The sequence below is a fragment of the Oncorhynchus tshawytscha genome, linkage group LG05 (assembly GCF_018296145.1).
Source record: "Oncorhynchus tshawytscha isolate Ot180627B linkage group LG05, Otsh_v2.0, whole genome shotgun sequence".
Classification (NCBI taxonomy): domain Eukaryota; kingdom Metazoa; phylum Chordata; class Actinopteri; order Salmoniformes; family Salmonidae; genus Oncorhynchus; species Oncorhynchus tshawytscha.
Window position 1 is genome coordinate 52770080 of NC_056433.1, and position 23439 is coordinate 52793518.

At 44.8% G+C, this 23439-nt stretch overlaps 3 protein-coding genes across 8 annotated transcripts in view; 2 read left to right on the forward strand and 1 right to left on the reverse strand.

Moving 5' to 3' along the window:
• Positions 1-17959, forward strand: part of LOC112250838 (transcriptional repressor p66-alpha) — a 33805-nt gene extending 15846 nt beyond the window's left edge. Inside the window, exons 2-11 of one of the 6 annotated variants that reach the window (XM_024421318.2) lie at positions 8014-8326; positions 11033-11162; positions 11332-11463; positions 11573-11647; positions 12142-12276; positions 12858-13037; positions 13181-13448; positions 13620-14029; positions 14180-14405; positions 14873-17959. In XM_024421318.2, coding sequence (XP_024277086.1) covers positions 8022-8326; positions 11033-11162; positions 11332-11463; positions 11573-11647; positions 12142-12276; positions 12858-13037; positions 13181-13448; positions 13620-14029; positions 14180-14405; positions 14873-15012 — 2001 coding nt within the window. In that variant the 5' untranslated portion in view covers positions 8014-8021 and the 3' untranslated portion in view covers positions 15013-17959. Of the gene's footprint in view, positions 1-8013; positions 8327-11032; positions 11163-11331; positions 11464-11572; positions 11648-12141; positions 12277-12836; positions 13038-13180; positions 13449-13619; positions 14030-14179; positions 14406-14872 lie in introns of all 6 variants that reach the window. The other 5 variants (XM_024421316.2, XM_024421319.2, XM_024421320.2 and 2 more) reach the window with 5 other exon arrangements.
• A 944-nt stretch (positions 17960-18903) lies between these two features.
• On the reverse strand, positions 18904-19938 carry tssk6 (testis-specific serine kinase 6). The gene has a single exon (XM_024422735.2). The coding sequence runs from the start codon at positions 19753-19755 to the stop codon at positions 18952-18954; it is 804 nt and encodes a 267-aa protein (XP_024278503.1). The 5' UTR covers positions 19756-19938; the 3' UTR covers positions 18904-18951.
• Positions 19939-21094: 1156 nt separating this feature from the next.
• Positions 21095-23439, forward strand: part of yjefn3 (YjeF N-terminal domain containing 3) — a 109890-nt gene continuing 107545 nt past the window's right edge. Inside the window, exon 1 of the mRNA XM_024421322.2 lies at positions 21095-21416. Coding sequence (XP_024277090.1) covers positions 21361-21416 — 56 coding nt within the window. The 5' untranslated portion in view covers positions 21095-21360. The remainder of the gene's footprint in view (positions 21417-23439) is intronic.

The window sequence follows — 23439 nt, forward strand, 5'->3', positions numbered from 1 at the left end:
GTCTGTAAAATTAACTACGCTAGAAATTGCAGTGAAACGCCTTTATTTCCTAATATTGATATAATAACCATCTTGACGTAAACTTGGAATCGCAATCGCATGGTGATTAACGCTTTGCTGACATTTGACAAATAAAAGTAATCTGGCTCTTTTGTCCATAATAATCTCATCATGTAGGTAGCCTACCCACACTGTATCTGAGAGCTGTTGGCTAGAGAGCACGTGCCAAGACCAGAGTGGACACATTTTGCTATATAACGCAGACATTTTTGTGACCACCATCAAAGTTGGAAACGCATTTGAACTTTTATTCAGTAAATGGGAATTTAACGGCAAGTTATTTGTATGTGCACTACGTTATCAAGCCCAGCCTTTAGTCAATTTGGTGGGAAAATGCGCATATTGTTTCATGCAGATTTTGGAATATTTGCATGAATATCTGTTGCCAATTGGATGGAAACCTAGCTATAGATAGACATTGCTTGGTGAATAGCAAATGAGCTTCAACAGGGTGGTAGGTAGGCGAAGTGTGACGTGACATTTGAGGACGGGCACATAAGTCTCTCAAATGTTACATCTTCATCATGCCATCCATCTACTATGAGATGAGTCATGCATGCCTGAGTTACAAACAAGAATAGCTCCCTTAGAGATGACTCTACTGGATGTCATCAGCGGGGAGGGAATTGCAGAGGCCATTCTGGCTCCTATGATTCACATGTAGACCTAAGTCAAGAGCAGGTAATACTACACTGTGCTGTGCCACTCAGGCCCTGCGGCCATTTTGAGCCCTGCTGTCCCTGGCTGCATTCAGGGAGGACGTTCAGCAACCACCAGTTCCCTCCAGTGTCACTAAGTGTGTTTGTGAATGTGTGAGCCAGGGCATGATAGTAAAGAGCTCTGTGGTTCATGCATGCTCCACCCCCTTCAGATAGATGCCCTTTGTGCTCATGGATGGGTAGAAACGGGGCACATCTGTCCTTGTTATGTCGCAGTGCTCAGTCCCTCTTAGCGCAACAGTGTTTCCACCCCACCATTTTATAGGCAGGGTCCCTCTTGCCTCCACCTCTCGTGCCCTCCACCTCTCTTGGTTCTGTTATCATTGCTTGAGCTTCCTAAATCTGGCCTCTGTTTGTTTTAGTTGAAAATGCCCTGCCTTCCTGGAAAATAGGCCGATTTTAGTGAAACATTGAGCAGATGTGGGGGATATTATGAATCACTATAGCTCTGTGGCAATGCAAGTGCTGAGTGGGTGAAAAAAGCTGAGCTGACCAGTTTCAGTAGCCTGGCCAACTGGTTCCTCTTAGGGCTGGGCTATATGGTCTAAAAATAATCTATTTGATTAGATTTTTTTTCAAACTTATGGCGATTCACAATATATATCAATGTATTATATTGTCTCTAAATAAGCTTTTGTTGTACAATTTACAGGTAAAATACGCTGCATTTCAAACAGTCAGCAATAATCTAACGAAGTCAGGGCTTGTGAAATTATACATATGCTAAATGGTAAAGTAGTTTAATCTGCTTTTTCTTTGTAATAATCACTGGTCTGGCTTTCAAGTCTGAAAATACCCTTGTTAGAAACGTTACTGGAACCATGCATCTCGTAGCAGGCATTAGCTGTAGAAAATGAACACAGTTAGGTCTCATAATCAATCTGTCATGCATAATTCCACATGCTAGTGAGTAGCCAGATAATATTTCATATTTAAAATCTAGCCAACTTGGATCTATTTGCTGGTTAACATGGTAGAACAGTTGAATTGTTATGAACGCCCCCTTCCGTCCGTCTCCAACTGTTTGAACAGCATGCTAGCCTGTCCACTTTGTTCAGATGGGCTACTTGATTTCATGCGTCTGGACTTCCTGACGGGCCGCCCCCAGGTGGTGAGGGTAGGCAACAACATCTCCTCCCCGCTGATCCTCAACACTGGGGCCCCACAAGGGTGCGTTCTGAGCCCTCTCCTGTACTCCCTGTTCACCCACGACTGCGTGGCCATGCACGCCTCCAACTCAATCATCAAGTTTGCGGACGACACAACAGTGGTAGGCTTGATTACCAACAACGACGAGACGGCCTACAGGGAGGAGGTGAGGGCCCTCGGAGTGTGGTGTCAGGAAAATAACCTCACACTCAACGTCAACAAAACTAAGGAGATGATTGTGGACTTCAGGAAACAGCAGAGGGAACACCCCCCATCCACATCGATGGAACAGTAGTGGAGAGGGTAGCAAGTTTTAAGTTCCTCGGCATACACATCACAGACAAACTGAATTGGTCCACTCACACAGACAGCATCGTGAGGAAGGCGCAGCAGCGCCTCTTCAACCTCAGGAGGCTGAAGAAATTCGGCTTGTCACCAAAAGCACTCACAAACTTCTACAGATGCACAATCGAGAGCATCCTGGCGGGCTGTATCACCGCCTGGTATGGCAACTGCACCGCCCTCAACCGTAAGGCTCTCCAGAGGGTAGTGAGGTCTGCACAACGCATCACCGGGGGCAAACTACCTGCCCTCCAGGACACCTACACCACCCGATGCTACAGGAAGGCCATAAAGATCATCAAGGACATCAACCACCCGAGCCACTGCCTGTTCACCCCGCTGTCATCCAGACGGCGAGGTCAGTACAGGTGCATCAAAGCTGGGACCAAGAGACTGAAAAACAGCTTCTATCTCAAGGCCATCAGACTGTTAAACAGCCACCACTAACATTGAGTGGCTACTGCCAACACACTGTCAATGACACTGACTCTACTCCAGCCACTTTAATAATGGGAATTGATGGGAAATGATGTAAATATATCACTAGCCACTTTAAACAATGCTACCTTATATAATGTTACTTACCCTACATTATTCATCTCATATGCATACGTAGATACTGTACTCTATATCATCGACTGCATCCTTATGTAATACATGTATCACTAGCCACTTTAACTATGCCACTTGGTTTACATACTCATCTCATATGTATATACTGTACTCGATATCATCTACCGTATCTTGCCTATGCTGCTCTGTACCATCACTCATTCATATATCCTTATGTACATATTCTTTATCCCCTTACACTGTGTATAAGACAGTAGTTTTTTTGGAATTGTTAGTTAGATTACTTGTTCGTTATTACTGCATTGTCGGAACTAGAAGCACAAGCATTTCGCTACACTCGCATTAACATCTGCTAACCATGTGTATGTGACAAATAAAATTTGATTTGATTTGAAATCTTATTTCTCATAATGAGAACGAGGTGCCAATTCGTTATATAATAGTTTTTTTATGCTCATTGTACATAAAACACAGACTAGATAGCTAGTATAGGTCTGTGGCTAAACTGCTACATTCATTTTCCAGAATCAATGTTCATTGATAGTTTGTTTTTAGGGGTCTGCTCTTCATGCAGTTTGAGGAGTTGAGACATAAAGACTATAGTTAGAAAGGTTCAGTTGTCCTCCATTATAGTGAAATGATGTTTCGGTGTCCATGTTCGAGGTCGACCGATTTTAATCGGAATGGCTGAATAATTTGGGCCGATTTCAAGTTTTCATAATAATCGGTAATTGGCATTTTTGGACACCGATTATGGCTGATTACATTGCACTCCACGAGGAGACTGCGTGGCAGGCTGACCACCTGTTACGCGAGTGCAGCAAGGAGCCAAGGTAAGTTGCTAGCTAGCATTAAACTTATCATATAAAAAAAACAATCAATCTTAACATAATCACTAGTTAACTACACATGGTTGATGATATTACTAGTTTATCTAGCTTGTCATGCGTTGCATATAATCGATGCGGTGCTTGTTAGTTTATCATCGAATCACAGCCTACTTTGCCAATCAGGTGATGATTTAACAAGCGCATTCACGAAAAAGCACTGTCGTTGCGCCAATGTACCTAACCATAAACATCAATGCCTTTTCTTAAAATCAATACACAATTATATATTTTTAAACCTGCATATTTTGTTAATATTGCCTCCTAACATGAATTTCTTTTAACTAGGGAAATTGTGTCACTTCTCTTGTGTTCTGTGCAAGCAGAGGTCAGGGTATATGCAGCAGTTTGGGCTGCCTGGCTCATTGCGAACTGTGTGAGGACCATTTCTTCCTAACAAAGACCGTAATTAATTTGCCAGAATTGTACATAATTATGACATAACATTGAAGGTTGTGCAATGTAACAGCAATATTTAGACTTAGGGATGCCACCCGTTCAATAAAATACGGAACGGTTTCGTATTTCACTGAAAGAATAAACGTTTGTTTTCAAAATAGTTTCCGGATTTGACCATATTAATGACCTAACATGCTGACCAGACTGGACAAGTCGCGTGCGTGAGTGTTGCAAAATAAATGTAGAAATCCATGTTATTCAATTATTGCACCCACACTGCTCGCTCGCGCCAACGAGCGTCTGCGTTGCCAAGGGCTAAAATAGAAGTCATTCCTATTTCTGACGCTGCAAGTCCTGCCTCTCCCATCTCCTCATTGGTTTATAGAAGCAGGTACCCACATGCCATCGCCTCATTGGTTATACCCACATGGGTGATTGAAAGACTAACTGTTTTGCCGGTTGTCGTGGTAATACTATGAAAGTGTAGATGCCAATCACCATATAAGTTCAAAGATGAAAAAGCCTGGAAGGAGGAGCGATGACTAGAAACGATTCGGTTGACTGTTTGTGTGGATTAATTGTCGGAGTAGAGGACATTTGTGCATTTCAGGTAAAATAACAACTCAATGTTTATATCCCAGGACAAATTAGCTAGCAACAGCGAGCTAGCTAAATAGGACAAATTAGCTAGCAAGTGCAAGCTAACTAGCTAAATTGCCATACATGTTTAATGCTTTTTGAGCTGTCCCCAAATTAATCTCATTGTCAGTTTGTTTTTTGATATTTTAACCTGCGTGTCGTGATCGCGTTTGGTGTAGGGGGACAAAATAAATGTAAATGCACAATGGCGCACACAAGCGCAGCCAGTTTGGGTTTCGTGTGAGGCTCGTATTATTATATTATAATTAAGTCTATGATTTGATATTTTATAGAGCAGTCTGACTGAGCGGTGGTAGGCAGCAGCAGGCTCGTAAGCATTCATTCAAACAGCACTTTCCTGCATTTGCCAGCAGCTCTTCACTGTGCTTCAAGCATTGCGCTGTTGATGACTTCAATCCTATCAACTCCCGAGATTAGGCTGGCAATACTATAGTGCCTATAAGAACATCCAATAGTCAAAGGTGTATGCAATACAAATGGTATATAGAGAGAGAGTCCTAGAATCCCTAAAACATCTTACCTGGGAATATTGAAGACTCATGTTAAAAGGAACCACCAGCTTTCATAATGTGCTCAGGTTCTGAGCAAGGAACTTAAGTTAACTTTTTTACATGGCAAATATTGCACTTTTACTTTCTTCTCCAACACTTTGTTTTTGCATTATTTAAACCAAATTGAACATGGTTCATTATTTATTTGAGACTAAATTTGTTTTAATGATGTATCATATTAAGTTAAAATAAGTGTTCATTCAGTATTGTTGTAATTGTCATTATTATATATAAATAAATAATATAATCTGCCGATTTTTAATCGGTATCAGCTTTTTTTTGGTCTTCCAATAATTGGTATCGGCGTTGAAAAATCATAGCCGGTCGACCTCTAGTTCATATGAGCGATTTTTATTCGACCAAACCTTAAATGCAAATAGCGAGTTGAAACCACTTGTCAGAGAGAAAGAAGTGATCTTTCATCTTTGTTGTTCTGAGTTGCAGGGGGAGGAGCTTGGTGTGTGAATGGGAAGGTGCAGTCACAGCAGAAAGAGTGAAGGAGATGAGAACAATCAGAGCTACATTCTTGCGATTCAGGCATTTGGAATATCTTGCTAAAACATTAATTAGATGTATTGCCCAGCTGTACTACTTCTCATGTTTGGGGGTGTTTTAATTTGAATCCTGTTTAGGTAGTCTAAGCATCAGTGCTAGGAGTGGCTGTTATTGGTCTCCTGGGGTGAAGTGTGTGTTCAGCTACCAATGACTCACTAAAACTCCAAGTCCAAGCATCTGTTTTTTTTTTTCTTTCTTCTTATGTGTGCTTTAAGTCAAGTGGGAATTGAACACAGTCCCAACCAACATTGGAGAATTTCAGACTGATCCACTCAACTCAGTTACAGGTCCAACAAACTGGCAATCAAGTGTTGTTTTTTTGTCACAAGTGAGTTTGTTGTCAATGTGAACTGCATACACTTGACAAGCCCTAGATGAATTTATGGGCCTTGTGAGCATCATCGATTTAGTTTACAGTCATCAAAGCAATTTACTCGACATGTTTATTCTTAACCTTGACTGGTGAATGTATTTTTGTGCTTGTGTCAAGATGATATTACAATTTCCATTTTGCAGAAAGTAGCCTGAGTGACTGAAGGTTTAGGCTGGCCTTGTACACACTCCAAGGTACGCAAGTGTGAAAATCAGTTCCTTGTTTGACAGGCCAACCCGAGGTGTGGTTCACCCATTGAGCTGTTTTGATGTGAGCCATAGCAAAGATGTTTTCATGCGTACAACGTTTGTAAAGCCCTGATTCTAATGTGCCAGCACATTTTATAGGGCACAGTTTATGACACTAATTGAACATGGCCAACGTTATGGTTTCCAGATGTGAAAGGGTAAACACTATTCAGAGCACTGGTGGATGTTTTATTCTACAGCATATTGTGTCACCACCTGAATTAATTAAATACAGATCATACTGAAATCTAGGCGTTCAAATGAATCTCTTAAGCCCCATGTTATGGACATGGATCACTTCACTATTGATAGTGATTGGTTCGGTGTTATAGATTGATTGCCATTTTGCATCCTTCAGTTGTCTCTGTACATTTTTCAGTGGTGTCTGTGATGCTGTCCTTCTCCTGTTCTCTGGCAGACATTTGTGTTTTGGAATGCAGGCGACAGCATCTCTGCCCCCCCCAAATCTCCCAGTGGCAGGAGGCTGTGGCCTCTCCTGCTGCCTGTCGGTCTCTCTGGGTTAAAACCTGCTCCCTCCAGCCTCTTCTCAACCCTCAGACTGGTTTAAACCGGTTCTTATGGAAAGGCTTTGTGTCTCCCATAGAATCTTGGGAAGGGTTATATGGAGCTCTGCTCTGGTGATGTCACAGTGGATGAGAAAGACCTTGAGTCAGCCTTCTTTATCTGATGGTAGAAGTGTGTACACTCAGGTAGTCTATACAGTGGCTGCCCCAATGATTGTTTACAACCTCTATAAGGGGAGTGATGAGGCAATTATATTTACTTAAGGGGAGACGGCAGACTAGAAGTACTGGAGTCAGCAGGCTTGAAAGGAGATAAGAGTAGGCCTAATGGTCTTCCAAACCCCCCCCTTCCCTGTACTTCAACTCTAGTCCAGAACACACACACAGAGTGTCAAGTACACACTGAGCTCTGATTCTTGTTTCAGTTCATAACCTGTGCGTCTGTGAGATGTTCATGTCTGTGTGAGTGTATGCTTTATCCATGGTGTAGTGCCATAGTTGTGGGTCAGGCTGATGTTCAAGCTGAGTGTGTCTCCCTCCTGCTCCATCCTCTGCTATTACTTTAATGATGGGGGATTTGGGTCAGCATCTGGGGAGCTGGCACTGAGGCAGGCCTGTGCTGCAGTCAGGTCAGTCAGACAGAGAGCCCCCCCTCTCCAGCACAGCTGGAGGAATTGCTGACCGGCCCGCTACCACACATCCACACTGATATGGTGCCTCGGTGAGCATTTAGGCCTAGATTTGTCCAGTTTTCATTGGTCAAGTGCCTCACTGTTGAATTGGTCCAGTGTTTGTTTATCTTTCCCTGACAGTGGTGTTTGCATTGCATGACCACTCATTATCAGCCAGTGTTCAACTTCCATCTCATCTTGGGGTGGTGCGATGCTACTTAAGCCTGCCCGCCGCTGACACAGACCTCTGTGTTTGTTTATCCAAATCTTTAACCCCCCTGTCTCTTGTTCTGTGTCGCCAGGTAAAGCAATGTCGGAGGAGGCGGTGCGTCAGACGCGCAGCCAGAAGCGGGCCCTGGAGAGGGACGTGGTGGCCCCTGGCAGCCCCGGGGGGGAGCTGGACATTAAGAAGGTGAAGCTGGAGAGCAGTGAACAGCCATCTGCAGCAGACGGCCCTATAGCTCTAATGGCTGTGGGGGGAGGAGATGTGGTGAAGACGGAGCAGGCAGCCAAAGTGGCCAGCATTAGCATCCTGAAGACCGACGAGGTCAAGGCTACCATCAAAGTGGAGGTGCAGACCGGGGACGGGCCTGTCGACATGAGCACGTCCAAGAGGTGAGAAGAACACTGATTACGCAAATGGTCTAAGCCTACACTCTTTCTGGCTGTACATTTGAACAAGGCCTAACTGGACTGTGGTAACCTCAGACGTTGTCTATTTTTGTTAATAATAATATTACCATCACTCTCTGGATTTAGTTTTAGAACATTGCTCTAAAATGTTATTTTTTTCCATCTGGCCTTTGGTGCATGTTTACAATACGATGGGTTGTCTTGGAGACTGCACATGGTACATTTGTGACTAGGGAATGTAGTGCTTTGTTACGACTGGAAAGGGACATTTTGCTTGGAAAGCAAGCTTGCCTTCAAAATACAATTTTTAAAAGTGGAACATTGTAAATCCAAAAAGGCAAATATGGGATGATGTTGATAATGTCCTGAATTGATTATCCAGCTGTTAAGGTTAATTTAGAAAGTTGTATGTCTCTGCTGAGGCAGTATGTGAGAGAGGCCTTGTCCAGATCTTCAGATATGGTTGGGTTAAAATGAGTTATGAGGGTATGCATGGATGGTCATGTGCTGTTGTTGATGGTGGGTGGGTTGGTTGGTTATGGAAAAAGTTATTTTTTTGACAAGTTGAAGCCTAGGCTGTTAGTGTGTGTGTGTTGCAACAACTATGTGTAGGTGTGTTTGAACTGCTGTCTGCGTTAGCTAGCGAGTGGGCTTCTCACACAGGAAGTGCATGTCTGTGCTCCCTCTGTTCCTGGTGGCCTGCACCCATTTTGAGAAGTCTGAGGCTTTGGCTGACGGGCTCCATTTTCTCCAGCACCTGAACTCTGCCTCACTTCATACAAAATGAAGGCTATGTGTCACAAACTGGTTCCAGCCGGTCGTTGCCATGGTTTCCACTTTGGAAGGAGCAGTTGGGGAAAGGAGGGGCCGTTGTTGAGTGTGTGTGTCACATGACCAAATGCCTGATGTCATGATGTGATCTCTTCACTTGGTAGAGTCATTAATATACACTGGAGGTGAGAGCAGTAGTACGCAAGGAAGATAGCCGCCAAGGAAGGGCTTTGCAGTTATGCATCGTAGTAGTTCACCCTCATGTAACCTTTGCCCTTTTCTTCACCCTAAGCCGGTGCTGCTACTGTTTCCACATTTCTTTGTAGAACTTTTAGTGTTTGCAGAGGAGATCTAGCATTTTGATCCAACTGTTTCAGAAACTGGGTGCTGAGTAATAGAATATGCATTGCATTCCAATGTCATAGAATTAGAAAGATATAGAAACACTTATTTTGGCCGGATAGATCTTTTTATAGGCTAAAGCAAACGGTTGATGACATTTGTCCATGTCCAGTTTCATGAATAGTGGTTTGTACTGGTAGGAATACCTACCTCCCATGAGTTAACTCTTTCAGAGGAAGTGTGAGTCAACACTGCTGAGTATTCCAGAGAACTAACGTTAGTAGCTTGTAGAAACGGAAGCCGTGGCCACTGGATCTTATGTAACCACGTACTTGGCTTTTGTTTGTGCTTGTCAAATCAGCTTTTAGGGTGGAGATGATCACCTCGTCACCATATATATATATATATATATAAAATAACCCTCCCTTTGCCCATTGCCTGGGCTAGGAGTTACTCCTGGTTAGGTCGTGTGTGTGTGTGTGGTCCTATTCATTGGTTTACTTTTTGCCCTACTTGGTCCATTGCTTTACAAGCCCTCTGTATCACCAGCTGTGGACTGTGTGATTGTAAACCATAGCTACTGTATCTTTCTCGGCCTGCCCTCTAAACAACGAGGCCTCAGCCCTGTTACCACCGCAGGGCCCTGGGATGTTTTGCACCAACCAGAATGACTGTGTCCTTGTTGATATGCCTGTGTCCTACCCTTTGCACCGCAGCCCAAGACACACAGTCAGTCAGGGTGTATACAATAGGCTGTCTCCTAGCCATGTTCCCCTCCCCCACCCCTCTCTCTCCCCTCCAGTGTCTCCTGCGGGCCTCTGCTCTGCGACTCTGGTGTCAGCAGCTGGGAGGGGTGGGGCCGCAGGCATAGCTACTGTCCGTACAAAGCGTCACCTACCCACCTCCCAGCCTCACTTCCCCCATTGGGTACAAGTGGGACGCCTGCTGTGTAGGGGCCAGCGAGCCATCTCCTCCATCGGCCTTTCACTCCCCCTCTCCGTCACAGGCTCAACGCTGTATACTGCTGCTCCTCTTTGTCCTCCTCAGGCTGGAGGAAACAACAGCTAGCTAAAGCCACAGAGGGAGCTATGAGGCCAGATCTAATCACACAGCCGGCCTAAGTCTGCAACTTGTAGCTCGGGCCTAGAAGCTCACGTATTTTGGCTCTGTTTTGAATGCATTCATTTTCTCCTCTTATATTCCAGTTGAAAGGAGTTGGAGTCTGCTTGTTATTCAGACAGGGCTCTGAACAGAGCTCCCACTCCACCATGACGGCTCTATTGATCTCAGATCAACTTGGGTGTCCCACAACTGCTGCTCACTCATAGACCACTGAAATTTTAGAATTTACCGCCCTCTACTGGACCCATCTTGCTACTGTATCTTTTTGCATACACGCCCAAGTGGTTCTCATTTGCTAGGTGATTAGTGTTGTATGATCACACTCAAATTAATTTCCAAATTGTGTGAGGAGAGGGATTGTCACTCAAGGGGGGTTTTGCTCTCCATGTTTACATTTTGCCTAGTAGAGTTTAGCTTATAAAGTAAATTGTTTGTTTTTCTCTCTTCTCCCAGTGACTTAAAGAAAGAGAGGCAGCCCCTGTCACCAAACAATGACGTCATAGTGCTGTCAGACAACGAGCCGTCCAGCCCTGTCATGAACGGCCTGAACCATTTCAGGAAGACAGACACTGACCTGCTCATGGTACGACCCGACACACACACACACACACACACACACACACACACACACACACACACACACAGCGACTCCTCTCCTTTGTACTGTTCACAATGTTTCTTTATCTACCACGGATGCAAATACATTCTAATGTAGTTGTGTGTATGACCCCCTGCTGTCTTCCCTTGTGTAGAAGAGCAGGCCAGATGAGAGGGAGTGCATCATCAAACAGTTGATGGAGGAGCTGAGACTACAGGAGGCCAAGCTGGTGCTGCTGAAGAAACTACGACAGAGCCAGACACAGAAGGAGAGCACTGTACAGAAGGTATCTAAACAAATGCGCGCGCACACACACACACACACACACACACACACACACTGTTTGCGCTAAACCCCTAGATTGCCATGAATAGTCTGGTCTCTCTCTCTTCCAGCCAACCTCTGGCTCTGTAGCCACTCCTCCACCTCTGGTCAGAGGCAGCATGACATCAGGCAAAGGAGTGCTACAGGTACAGGCAGCTACTGCTCACCACCACTACACAATACAATCATACGGATGTACATTGCTGCTGTTGTGTACCATACATTCACGCTCCTTGTAATAGTAAACCAGTGCATCCATTCAGCCACTAAGCACATTCAAGCTCTCTGTACTAGCTTGTTGTCAGTGTGTCATCTGTTCAACCATGCTGTGCTGTCTGAGGTAATCACACGCAGTTAGCGGTGACACACTACAGCTGATGTGAAATGGCTCTGTTTAGCATTTACTGTATGTGACTTGACAAAACGATTTTAAATATGACATGACAGGGACTGGCCACTTGCCAGCAAATGTCAACACTGATCATGTGACGCTTTCATGGGCAAATCTCATTGCCATTAAATCATGATTTAGCCAAAGGTCTGAGTCACACGTGTGGCTCTTGAGTTGGGAATCGTCCCTCATCGTATGGGTTCATCATGTGGTTGTGTTGCGTGTAAACCCTGTTGTTTTTGTGTCCAGGTGTCGTCAGTCCGTAGCTCAGGCACAGTGATCCCTCCTCCATTAGTCCGGGGTGGGCAGCATGTCCCGTCCAAGCAGAACTCCCAGACCACCATGCCACCCCTGGTCAGAGGGGCGCAGGTAACTTATACTCTGGTACTTACCTTTTTTAAACATACTTTTGTTGTTGTCTGTTGAGTATGCCCCTTTGGTACTTGTGCAATGTCAGTTATTAATAAGGCAGGTAGCCTAGTGGTTAGAGCGTTGGGCCAGTAACTGAAAGGTTGCTAGATCGAACCCACGAGCTGACAAGGTAAAGATATGTCATTCTGCCCCTGAACAAGGCAGTTAACCCACTGTTCCCCGGTAGGCTGTCATTGTAAATAAGTATTTGTTCTTAACTGACTTTAAAAAATTAAGAAATACAAATTCTAACATTCTCTGCATATTCAGTGTATATTTTCACATTTATATGTTGCTTTCTAAACAAATTCCTTGGATGTGAACTCTCTGCAACCAATAGACCAAATGCATAACACACACGCTTGTCAGTCTTTTCCAGTAAATTCATTTTACAATTATATTTTGCATATCTTCTCTCAATCTCTCTCTCTACGCCCTCTCCTGCCTCTGTCCCTCTCCCTGTGTGTGTGACTCCCCTCTCCCTTATGTCCATGCCGTACCCATCTTCCTGTGTGTGTGTGTGACGTTGTCAGCCCATCGCGGTATCTCCCCAGCAGATCGCGTCCCTGCGGCAGCAGCAGCAGCAGCACTCTGGGTCGGGCCCTCCTCCCCTGCTGCTGGCCCCCAGAGCCTCGGTCCCCAACGTCCAGGTGCAGGGCCAGAGGATCATCCAGCAGGGCCTCATCAGGGTAGCCAACGTCCCAAACACCAACGTCCTGGTCAACATACCACAGGTCAGACCACGATCACCCAGGACAGTCAGAAACACAGGTCACTAAACGTACTGGCCAGCATTTTACATTAAGACCCCTTCGACTTCCAACAGCATTACTTCTCCATCGCTTTTCATCTTGACTAATATGTCTCTGTTCCACAGGGCTCTCAGAAGGGCTCGTCCGTGACGTCCCAGGCCGGGATGGGCAGCAGTGTGTCTACGGTCCAGGCCAATGAGTCCCCGGCTGCTCGCCAGGCGGCTGCCAAGCTGGCTCTGCGTAAGCAGCTAGAGAAGACCCTGCTGGATATCCCTCCTCCCAAACCTCCCGCCCCCGAATTCAACTTCTTGCCGTCAGCAGCCAACAACGAGTTCATCTACCTGGTGGGCCTGGAGGAGGTGGTGCAGAACCTGCTGGACACACTGGGACGGGGTGAGTTAAAACTTTAATTCAGAAATATTGTTTCCTTGCATCAGCAGTTTTATACACTTGTTATGGTAGTAGTAGTAGCTAATCTCTTCATTCTACCTCCCTTGCTCTATTTGAAAGCTGCTGGCATAAGGTACATAAGACTGGCATGTCACTTTTCTGTGTTTCTCTCAGGCAAGCAGCAGGGTCAGTCTGTTGCCCCGGAGACCCCCTTCCCTAAGGAGCCGCACACCTGCGCCCAGTGCAAGACTGACTTCACGTCGCGCTGGCGCTCGGAGAAGAGCGGCCCCGTCCTGTGCGACCACTGCATGTCGTCCAACCTGAAGAAGGCCCTGAAGGCAGAGCACACCAACCGGCTGAAGGCAGCCTTCGTCAAGGCCCTGCAGCAGGAGCAGGAGATAGAGCAGCGCATCCTCCATCAGGCCGCCTCTCCTGTCTCCAAAACACCCTCCTCTTCCTCTGGGATGAAGAGTGAGCACCAGCAGCACGTGCTGGTGTCACAGCAGTACAAGCAGGCCAGAGCCCAACTTCAGCAGCAGCATAGAGGCACGCCTGTGGCCCGCCACCACTCCTCCATCAAGCAGGTCAGCACTGGGACGCAACACTACACACAACTAACTTGTACGAAAGGGGAAGCTTGTCTGTACATTTTGATAACTTCAAAAAACAGTGGCATCCTTTTTAATTATATTAACACATTGGTTACTAAACTTTATATTTTCTCCCCCTCTCAGAGCCCTGGTCAACTGTCCCGTAGTGTGCAGCAGGCGGTGGGGTCTCGCGGTGTCAGTCACTCGTTCCCCACATCCTCTCAGCAGCTGCAGAACGCTGTGACGGCGGCCGCACTGGCCAGCAGGCCAGGTAAGCATGCCATGCGCCCGGGGCAGGGGACAAAGGGCAGCAGCAGTAACCCCTCGGCCAACCCCAACGCCTGGAGGAAGCAGACCACCGGGAACTCAGGTAGATGAACCTCTACAGGACAGAGACAAGACCCTGTCCTCACCTGCTTCTCATTTTCTCTCCTCTCCCTCTTTCTCCACTTCTCTCTCTCCCTGGCGACCTAAAATACATTCTAGTGTCACAAAAGGTTGTGGAAGGTGCATTACTACCTCAATGGGGTGACTATGCTTGCCTAGGTAAATAAATAAATACAAATGGGGTGACTATTAGTCTGAGATGTAGATAGGGGCAGCTAGCTAAAGCCTTTCTCTCTCTTTGCCTTTCCTCTGGTGCTGGATCAGACTCATTTGTGTGTTTTTAAAAAATGTAGAATCCATTCATTCCAATAAAAAAATGTGTGTCCTTGATTCTTGCTGTAATGGCCGCAGACAGGCTAAAGGATGGTAGAGGGTGTTTGAGATGTTTCCTGTTTGTGTCCCTGGTTCCAGTCCTGTGTACTCACTGCTGTGGTTATCGTCTCCTTCCAGGTGTGACCATGGCATATGTGAACCCCAGCCTGTCTGTCAACAAGACCACCACATCCGCCAACCTGGAGCGCCAGAGAGAGTACCTCCTGGACATGATCCCCTCCCGCTCCATCTCCCAGACAGCCAACACATGGAAATAACACCACCCCTCTATCAACCCTTATTATTAATCTGAATAATAGTCACTCATTATCAATTTAACAAAGGACTCCTCTCTGGAAAACAATTTCACATAATCTACCATTGACCAATGAAATAAAAACTAAAATGCACCTCTCCTTATGTTCTCTCCCTCCGCCATCGATCTTCCTGTGAGTCTTCAGTTCTAGTGTGGTGCACTGGTGTTGTACTGGGAGACTACAGGGCTCTGAGAGATGCTACATCTAAAACGGTGGCATGGACTTAATCAATCTCAAACATTTATGGTGCCTCGCTTCCTTTCCTGGTCAGTTTTGATCTTCACACATTCACACCGAGAGGGAGGGATGTCCCAGTCCAGCTGTGTCTGTGGCTCTGATTGGCTATCCAGGTGACGCGACCGTCAACATTGTCCACTGTGAATGATGCGCCTTACTTCATCTCCCCCTTCTACCTAGGAGAGACAGGACCGGGTCTCTCTCTGGCCTCAGTGGTAGCCTGGCATGGCTGGTGGCACAAGACTGCAGACAGACAGATGTCGTGGCAGGGACTGTGGGTGATGCCTCGATCACACCGACGGTGTTATTGCATTTTGTTACACCAGAAGTACATTAATTTCCAATGGAACGCTGTGTTTGCCTTGCAGCATTGCGTTGCAGAGGCAGTTTCAGTGCGCTCTGTGTGGTGCATACCTTGGATTTAACTTATGCGTCAAACTGTATGCATAGACAGCTTGACAGAAATGGTAGCAGACGGTGAATGTTGAATTTTTGTTGCACACATAACCAGATGATGCTGCGTACTAATTTGCGCAATGACTATCGGTGTGATCAAGGTGTGGAGCCTAGAGGACCATCCAAGGAATACTAAAATAGCTTCAGCTTTGCAAAAAAAAAAAAAAATGACTTTTTGAAGAACAAAATCTATCCACAGAATAGACTGCCTTGTCTTTGAACCGACGGTGTGCAGAACAGAGGAGCAGCCCGGAGTGTGTCTGGTTATTTTGTATGGCTGAATGTTAGAATATATTTTGTTTTTTTTTATAAGTCAAAAGATTCTGCTCCCTTCTATTTTGGAACTGGACTCTTTTGTGGAGGTCTCTGTTTGTTTGAAAGGTAACATTACTGTTGAGGTGGTTTTACATCTGTTGGTTTAGTGTTTCATTTTGAAAGACTTTGTTTTCTAAGCTGAAAAAGGATTAAGTAACTAACTTAACTTTTTTAATATGTACAAACACGGAACACATTGTGGGAGGACTATTCTTGTAAATGGTATAAAAAAATAATTAAAAACTAAAAATGGAGCCTTCCAAAGAAATAGTGCAGCCCAAATTATCCTATCATTCTACTCTTGTTTTAAATCCTTGATGTTCAAAATAGACGGGATGTGCTTTTTTTTCTGAAATGCAAAAGGGGGGGGGGAAAGGGACTTCATTTTATGAAGCCATTTTGCTTTTAGTCATAGATTGTGGGACATAACTTTTCTTACAGACACATGCTGTGTCTGGGTATATTTATCGGGTCACTAGTTAAGATGTATGCTTATGCCCTCAGTTCCAATGGATCTCCACTTTAGATTATTTTCTTGTGTCCAGTGTTTTCTACGAGCCCATTCATTGGTCTAAAAAGCTGGACAGCTTTCAGAATGTAGTTATGCGAAACCCTAGAAACATTTTATACTTTTATTTCTGTTTTCTTTTACAAGGGAGAGTATGAGTTATGTCAGATCCCTTAATTAGCTAGCTTGCTAGCCCATCTGGTGGAAATGCCAGCGGTATTGCATTTATATAGGTGGTGCAGTACAGGGTAAGAAAGTGTTGAAATATGCACCATGCTTACAAAGCTCCCTCTCAGAAGGAATAAGACGGTGCTGTGTCAGTATGAGGTCTTATGAGGTCGAGCTTCTGTATCCAAACATGGTTCAGAGCTACACAACAGTTCAGTGGCCTAATAGAAATTAAACTGAAAGGAAATGATCAAACAATGCTTTGAATTTAGGTTCTATCTTGTGCTGCCACAATGTATTTTTTCCCCCCTCCAACAAATGTGGAGTACATGCTTTCCCCTGATTTAATACGTTTTGATAGCAGTGTGTGTGGTGTACCAGACCTCCGGATAAACCAAGTGTGTTTGTTAACAATGAGACACCGTAAGTGTTAATTAATAAAGTGCTGGTTCATACAGCAACTCCCCAGCTTGTCCTGTTCATATGAATCCCATTGTTTTCTGTAACCACCAAGCAATTTGGCTAATCTCCCATTGTTATAGATTTGTCCCCCCCCATACCTACCCTATTATGAAATTTCAGAGAGATAAATGGGCTTTCATCTCTAACATATTTGCCATATAGTGCACTACTTAATAGGGCTTTGGGTAAAAGCAGTTCACTATATGGGGAATAGGGTGTCATTTGAGATTTGCCTGTTCATCTTCTGGAGCCCTGCTCAGAGCCATGATGGTTGGGGTCCTTGGCATGCGTTCCAGGCATAGAGAATGATCGAGGCCTCTAAGTCGCCAAAAGGCTGTATTAGCATGCACAGCGCCATTGAGGGCTTCCACCATTTTAATGTAGTCAACTCAGTGGGACTTCCAACTTAATTGGCTGATCCCTCCTGGTGACATGTCCAACCGGGTTATCAGGAGGGATCAGCTAATCGTGAAGAAAATTAATTGACTACTTCAAAATGGAGATGGCCTCAATGGTGCTGTCCATGCTATAATGGCACAGATATAAAGATGAGTCCTCTGTCTATCTCTGGTTCCAGGCTGCAGGTGCAGCAGCCATTAGTGTGCCGTCCTGACTACTGCTGTTTGACGACTAACACCATTCCGTTTTATCTGGGGTGCTAGCACTGTTTACCGTGTAGCGCCTCACCCTAAAAAAATTGTTCCTATTTGTTTAAAATTGTTTTCTTGCTCTATCAAGTAAAAAATAAACAATTTAACCCCTTTTCCTTTTTAGTCCAGGCTTTGTTATAGATTTTATAATGTTGATTTGAATGACTTTTCCTGACTAAAATGTTTTAATGATTTTTGTAGGCCTATACAAAAACGAATTAGATTACCCTGTAGTTTAATTATAACATGATCAGGCTTATTGCCCTGTCCTTTTCAAAGCCATATAAAAGGTCATCAGGGATTTAGTATTTGTTATACCACTCACTTACGTCATTGAAATTGCCCAAGAGTCTATTCATAAATTATCTAAAGGCATGATTTAGAATCCACATTTTCCATCAATAGTAAGACCGCATAGGTGTGCGTAAAATACTCGCCATTTTGGAAAGGTACGTGTTGGCCGTCTGGTCATGCCGCTCCAAAGCAGAGTATCTTTCCACTTGCCGTGCGTTCTTGGGTTCGCTTTGTGAGCATGTTTCTGGCTCACGGTAAGAGACCTGCGTCTCTCTGTGCTCGACATTTTGAAGCTGTGGGTGTGGTGTGTGCCTGTGTAGACAACGCGGCCAGTGCATCTGTCATCCTTTTTTGATTTACAGGTGTAAACGAACCTTCAGATATTGTTACCATGGAATTAGACCGTTTTCTGTTTCAACAGGACAGTTGCCAGGTTAACAGTTAATCAGTGAACGGCATGCTTCATGTGTGTTCATTATGAATGGCAGAAAAAAAGTAGGCTAGGCAGAGTAGCCAGACCTATGCACTATTGAATGTTTTCCTTTTAGATTGCAGCGTTTTTGGTCTCCCGAGTCTACTTATACCTACTTATACCTACTATACTTATTGTTTGAGAATGTAAAATCACTGTCCGTGATGAATAGGCTACATGTGAATAGCATATTATCAGTATTATTAGTAGGATAGACCTACAATATTTCCAGCAGCTGACCACTAATAACTTTTATTAGCCTACATGGGGAACAAACGAAAGTCAAGAGATTTTCAATTGCACATGATTTAATCACTCACATTGTCCTGGCCTCTTGCTTATTGCAACCAAGACTGCTCTGCCACCTGTTGGATTGTCGGACGGTTAGAAGGGCTGAACTGCATCAGATAGGCAATTAACTGCTGGCATGGCTCTTCCACGGCGACGTCGTCCGGGTAGACCAAGGCCTTGCGCTGAGCCCGCGGGAGTTTGCTGACATTGGAATCGTCGTAGGGCATACACCCAGTGACCATGACATAGAGAATCACACCCAAGCTCCACACATCATATTTCTTAGGGTCGTATGGAACTCCGAGGAGTACCTCCGGTGGGGCGTAGGCCGCTGAACCACAGTAGGTGCTACTCAGCTCAGGGTAGCCCTTAGCAAACCTCCCAAAACCAAAGTCTGTGATCTTTACTTGGTTGTCCCTAGTCAGCAGCACATTCTCACATTTCATGTCCCGATGGACGATGTTGTTTTGATTGAGATAGTTCACAGCGCTGACAATCTGGGAAAACATGGTCTTGGCTTGGGCTATGGGGATGGAATTGACCTCTTGGATTTTTTGGAGAAGATCCGTCGCTGCCGCCTCCATCACTATGTATAGTCGGCCGTTGCAAACCTCTATGAATTCGTGCACATGTACAATATTGTTATGTCTCACTCCCCTCAAAAGTGTCAGCTCCCTGGGTAGAAACTTGTGGACGAAGTCGTGGGGAGCCTTTTTGCGGTCCACAATTTTTATGGCCACCTCAGAATTGTGTTTCTGGGAGCTGGCTAATTTCACTTTGGAGTAGCTTCCCTCGCCGATTGTTGCTCCCAACTTGTAGCCCATCTCGCGCAGAACTTTCTCTGTGTACATTTTCAAAAAGGTATGGTTGACTTACTGCTCTTCAAAATTTGTCTTGCTGCTGCTCCATCAGGGAATAAACCCCGAGTGGTCACAAGCTCTTCGACCAATTTGAGGAACGTTAGGATGTTTCTCAGGTGGGGGTGACAACGTTGTGATATACTAGATACACTTATTGATAAGGTCACGGGCGTGTTTGCGCTTGCATTATGACGACATTGTGACAAACCGTGACGACATTCTGAGGGTCGCTAAGCTTCAGTGGCAGGCCTAGGCTACTGTAGTCCTCCTCTCTTACAGTACTATATTCGTGTTATGATTTATTGCATCTGAACAATAATAACTAGATTTCTATCACCTTATTTGGGCTATTTAGCTGTATGAAATTAAACAAAATGACAGTTCTATTCCATCATCTAGAGTAGACTTCCGATAATTGGATACTGTTGGCTGTAATGTCTTCATATGACCTCAGGATGGCAGACTGCACCAAGAATCTCCTTCGCCATATCCACCTCTCTTTCTCTCTCAAAAAATATACTGGTACAGCTGTTTGGGGTTCCTTTTTAACAAGGGCTTACATAACTCAATAGGAGGAACAAAAAGGGTGTAGTCCAATCTAAATTGACCTTAAAATTGGTGTCCAGAAGAGTGTCTTCCCATTGTCCTGTCACTCACCACTCTACAAACGGACCAAAAAAACTGGCCTTTCAATTGTTCATAAAATGAGCAGACTTTATAGAGCAGGCCTGCTAGAACGCTGAACAAACAGGCTAGAATGTTGAGCGCAGCACTGACCTTTCCTGAAGAATGTGAGCTATTGTTTGTTAACATGACCCAGTTAGGAGCTGCAGCCCTTGGCTTGGCAGCTATTGGCAAGAGTTGTGCAAATGAACTATACTATATACAATTTTGCTTATGGAGGTTGTGCGTGTGTCTGCGTCATACACTTGCATGTATAATGTGTGTATGTGTGCTGTTGGGGATTTCCCTTACATTTTTTAAAACTTCTCTTTGATGCTTTAAACACATTTAAACCTGATGTCAAATCCCATCTATTTAAAGTTTCAGGCAATGCAGATGAAACCATAAATGAATTAAATGCAATACATTTATCTGGTATTTTAGAATATACTGTACATATGACATTGTGAATGTTATATTATGCTCAATGCCAGCAAATATGTACAATTCTAAATCCATATGCATTTCCTGCCTCTATAAAGTGATTGGCATTGTTATTGCGTGTGAGTGCCACTTGCAGAGCTTTGAGTCATTCCCCACTCTGCTCCAGTTTCTCCACAGAGGGTTTGTTGGTTCAGCCACTTTCTGGCTGACTGAGCTGCTATGACTCGCCGAAGGCTGGGCCAATAAGCTGGCTACTCCCGTGTCTCCCTGCCTCATAATTGGCTGCCTCGTCTAGAGAAGGGCTACTGATACAAACAGCTAGCCGGTTTCATCACAGAGAGAGAGAGAACAGGAGCCAGAGAGAGAGAGGAAGGTTCTGAGTGGGAGATAGCGGGCAGTTAGAGAGAGAACAAGAGTGTATTCTGTAAAGCAGTGCAACTCATTCTTCCCTTCTTCTTCTTCTGTGCTGAATTCTCCCAGGCTGACAAGATGAACCACAGCTCGACTGAACCGGCGGAGACCATCGAGCCCCTGCGCTATCTCAGGTAGGCACCAACAAAATCAGGACAACACAGCTATTCCTGCTCTCAATTCACTTAAATTCTCCAATACCCTCAGTAGTTTACAACTTTTATTATGGCTTGTGAACTCTGTTTTGCACATCCTGCTTATAAATATGAACTGACCTTTGATCGCTGATGGCGTATGAGCACTTGTGCATGTTTTTATGTTGTAGACATAAAGTTGGGTGTGTGACGCAGTTTTTCCATCCAGAGAGGTTCTCTGTGTAGAGACAGGTGTCCAGAGCAGTCCTGCCAAGGCTGCATTCATTCACCTTACTTATGCAACAGATAACGGAACCTGTCGCACCAACTCATATTTCTATCTCTGCCCTCCACATCAGTGTGTGTGTGTGTGTGTGTGTGTGTGTGTGTGTGTGAGTGTGAAAGAGAGTGCGTGAGGAAAAAAAAGAGAGAGCAAACAAGACAGTGTCTGAGAAAGAGATCAGGGGCTCAAATCAAGGCTGCAATGACACCTGCTGGTGCTTGATTTTTCTGCCTGCCTGTCAGGTACTGTTGAGGAGCAGGATGTGTAATCACCTGCCGGCGATCCCTTGTCTGTCTAAGACAGAAGACAAAGTTCCAGGCTGATTTGTAATTACCTACACTCTGTGTCGGAATGAAAGATGATGATGGATAAGATTAACGTGTGTCCACAAACCATAGGCTACAGTGCGTAGGTAGGGCTATAGAGGTGTTGCATGAGCAAATCCCCTAGGATAATGTTTTCTATCATTTACATTATAATGAATGAATATCAAATGGTTTCTCTAAAGACAATTTGCATACATTGATCTTTGAGCATTGCTTTTAGTACATTTTTTATTTTTTTATTTCACCTTTATTTAACCAGGTAGGCCAGTTGAGAACAAGTTCTCATTTACAATTGCGACCTGGCGTTGACATTGATAAGACTTCGGCAGAGACTATGGAACCCCCCACAAAAAAACAGAAATCAATCCCAGAAAATCTGCTGCGAGTTTTCTAGCTAGGTCCATTCTCTCTCCTCCTTTCCTCCTTAGCGGGATCAAGATGCCTGATTGAATTATAATGACGGTTTCTGTGATTGAGTCAGCTATTCATGTTTAATTCAGTGTTGTTATGCTGACCATGTCCCTGCTGCCATCCTAATGTCATTTCGTCACTTAAATCGGCCCTGTTAGTTAATCAGTCCATTACATAACACCATGACAATGGTACCTGGCGGTGGGCATCACAGCAGGTTGCACTCAGCCACATGTCCTCATAGTCCACACAGAGAGGGCTTGCGCGAACACACGCTGCACATAGACACATACACGCAGAGACACACACTAACACAAATGCGCACACACACTGACTGACACATACTGGCACCATGCAGTCAGTGAGGAACATGGTCAATTACATGGTGTTGGATATAACACAATGGGGATATTACAGGCTTAATGTATGGATGCTGGGGAGATTTCTACCCCCCCTGTAACTGTCACACCCCTGTGTCTGGTCTTTATGTCCTGATGGCCTGTCACACTGTCACCAGCCTTGATAGCTATGGCTCATTCATATGCATTACCAACAGACATTCTATTTGTATTCATTTGTATGTATTAGCTTGGCATGAAACATATGAGGTTGGTCTCACTGTCACCGCTACTGGCCTGATACACTACATGACCGAAAGCATGTGGACACCTGCTGGTCGAACATCTCATTCCCAAATCATGGTCATTCATATGGAGTTGGTCCCCCCTTTGCTTCTACAACAGTCTCCACTCTTCTGGGAAGGCTTTCCACTAGATGTTGGAATATTGCTGCGGGGACTTGCTTCCATTCAGCCACAAGCATTAGTGAGGTCGGGCACTGATGTTTGGCGATTAGGCCTGGCTTGCAGTCGGCGTTCCAATTCATCCCAAAGGTGTTCGAAGGGGTTGAGGTCAGAGCTCTGTGCAGGCCAGTCAAGTTCTTCCACACCAATCTTGACACATTTCTGTATGGACCTCGCTTTGTGCAAGAGGGCATTGTCATA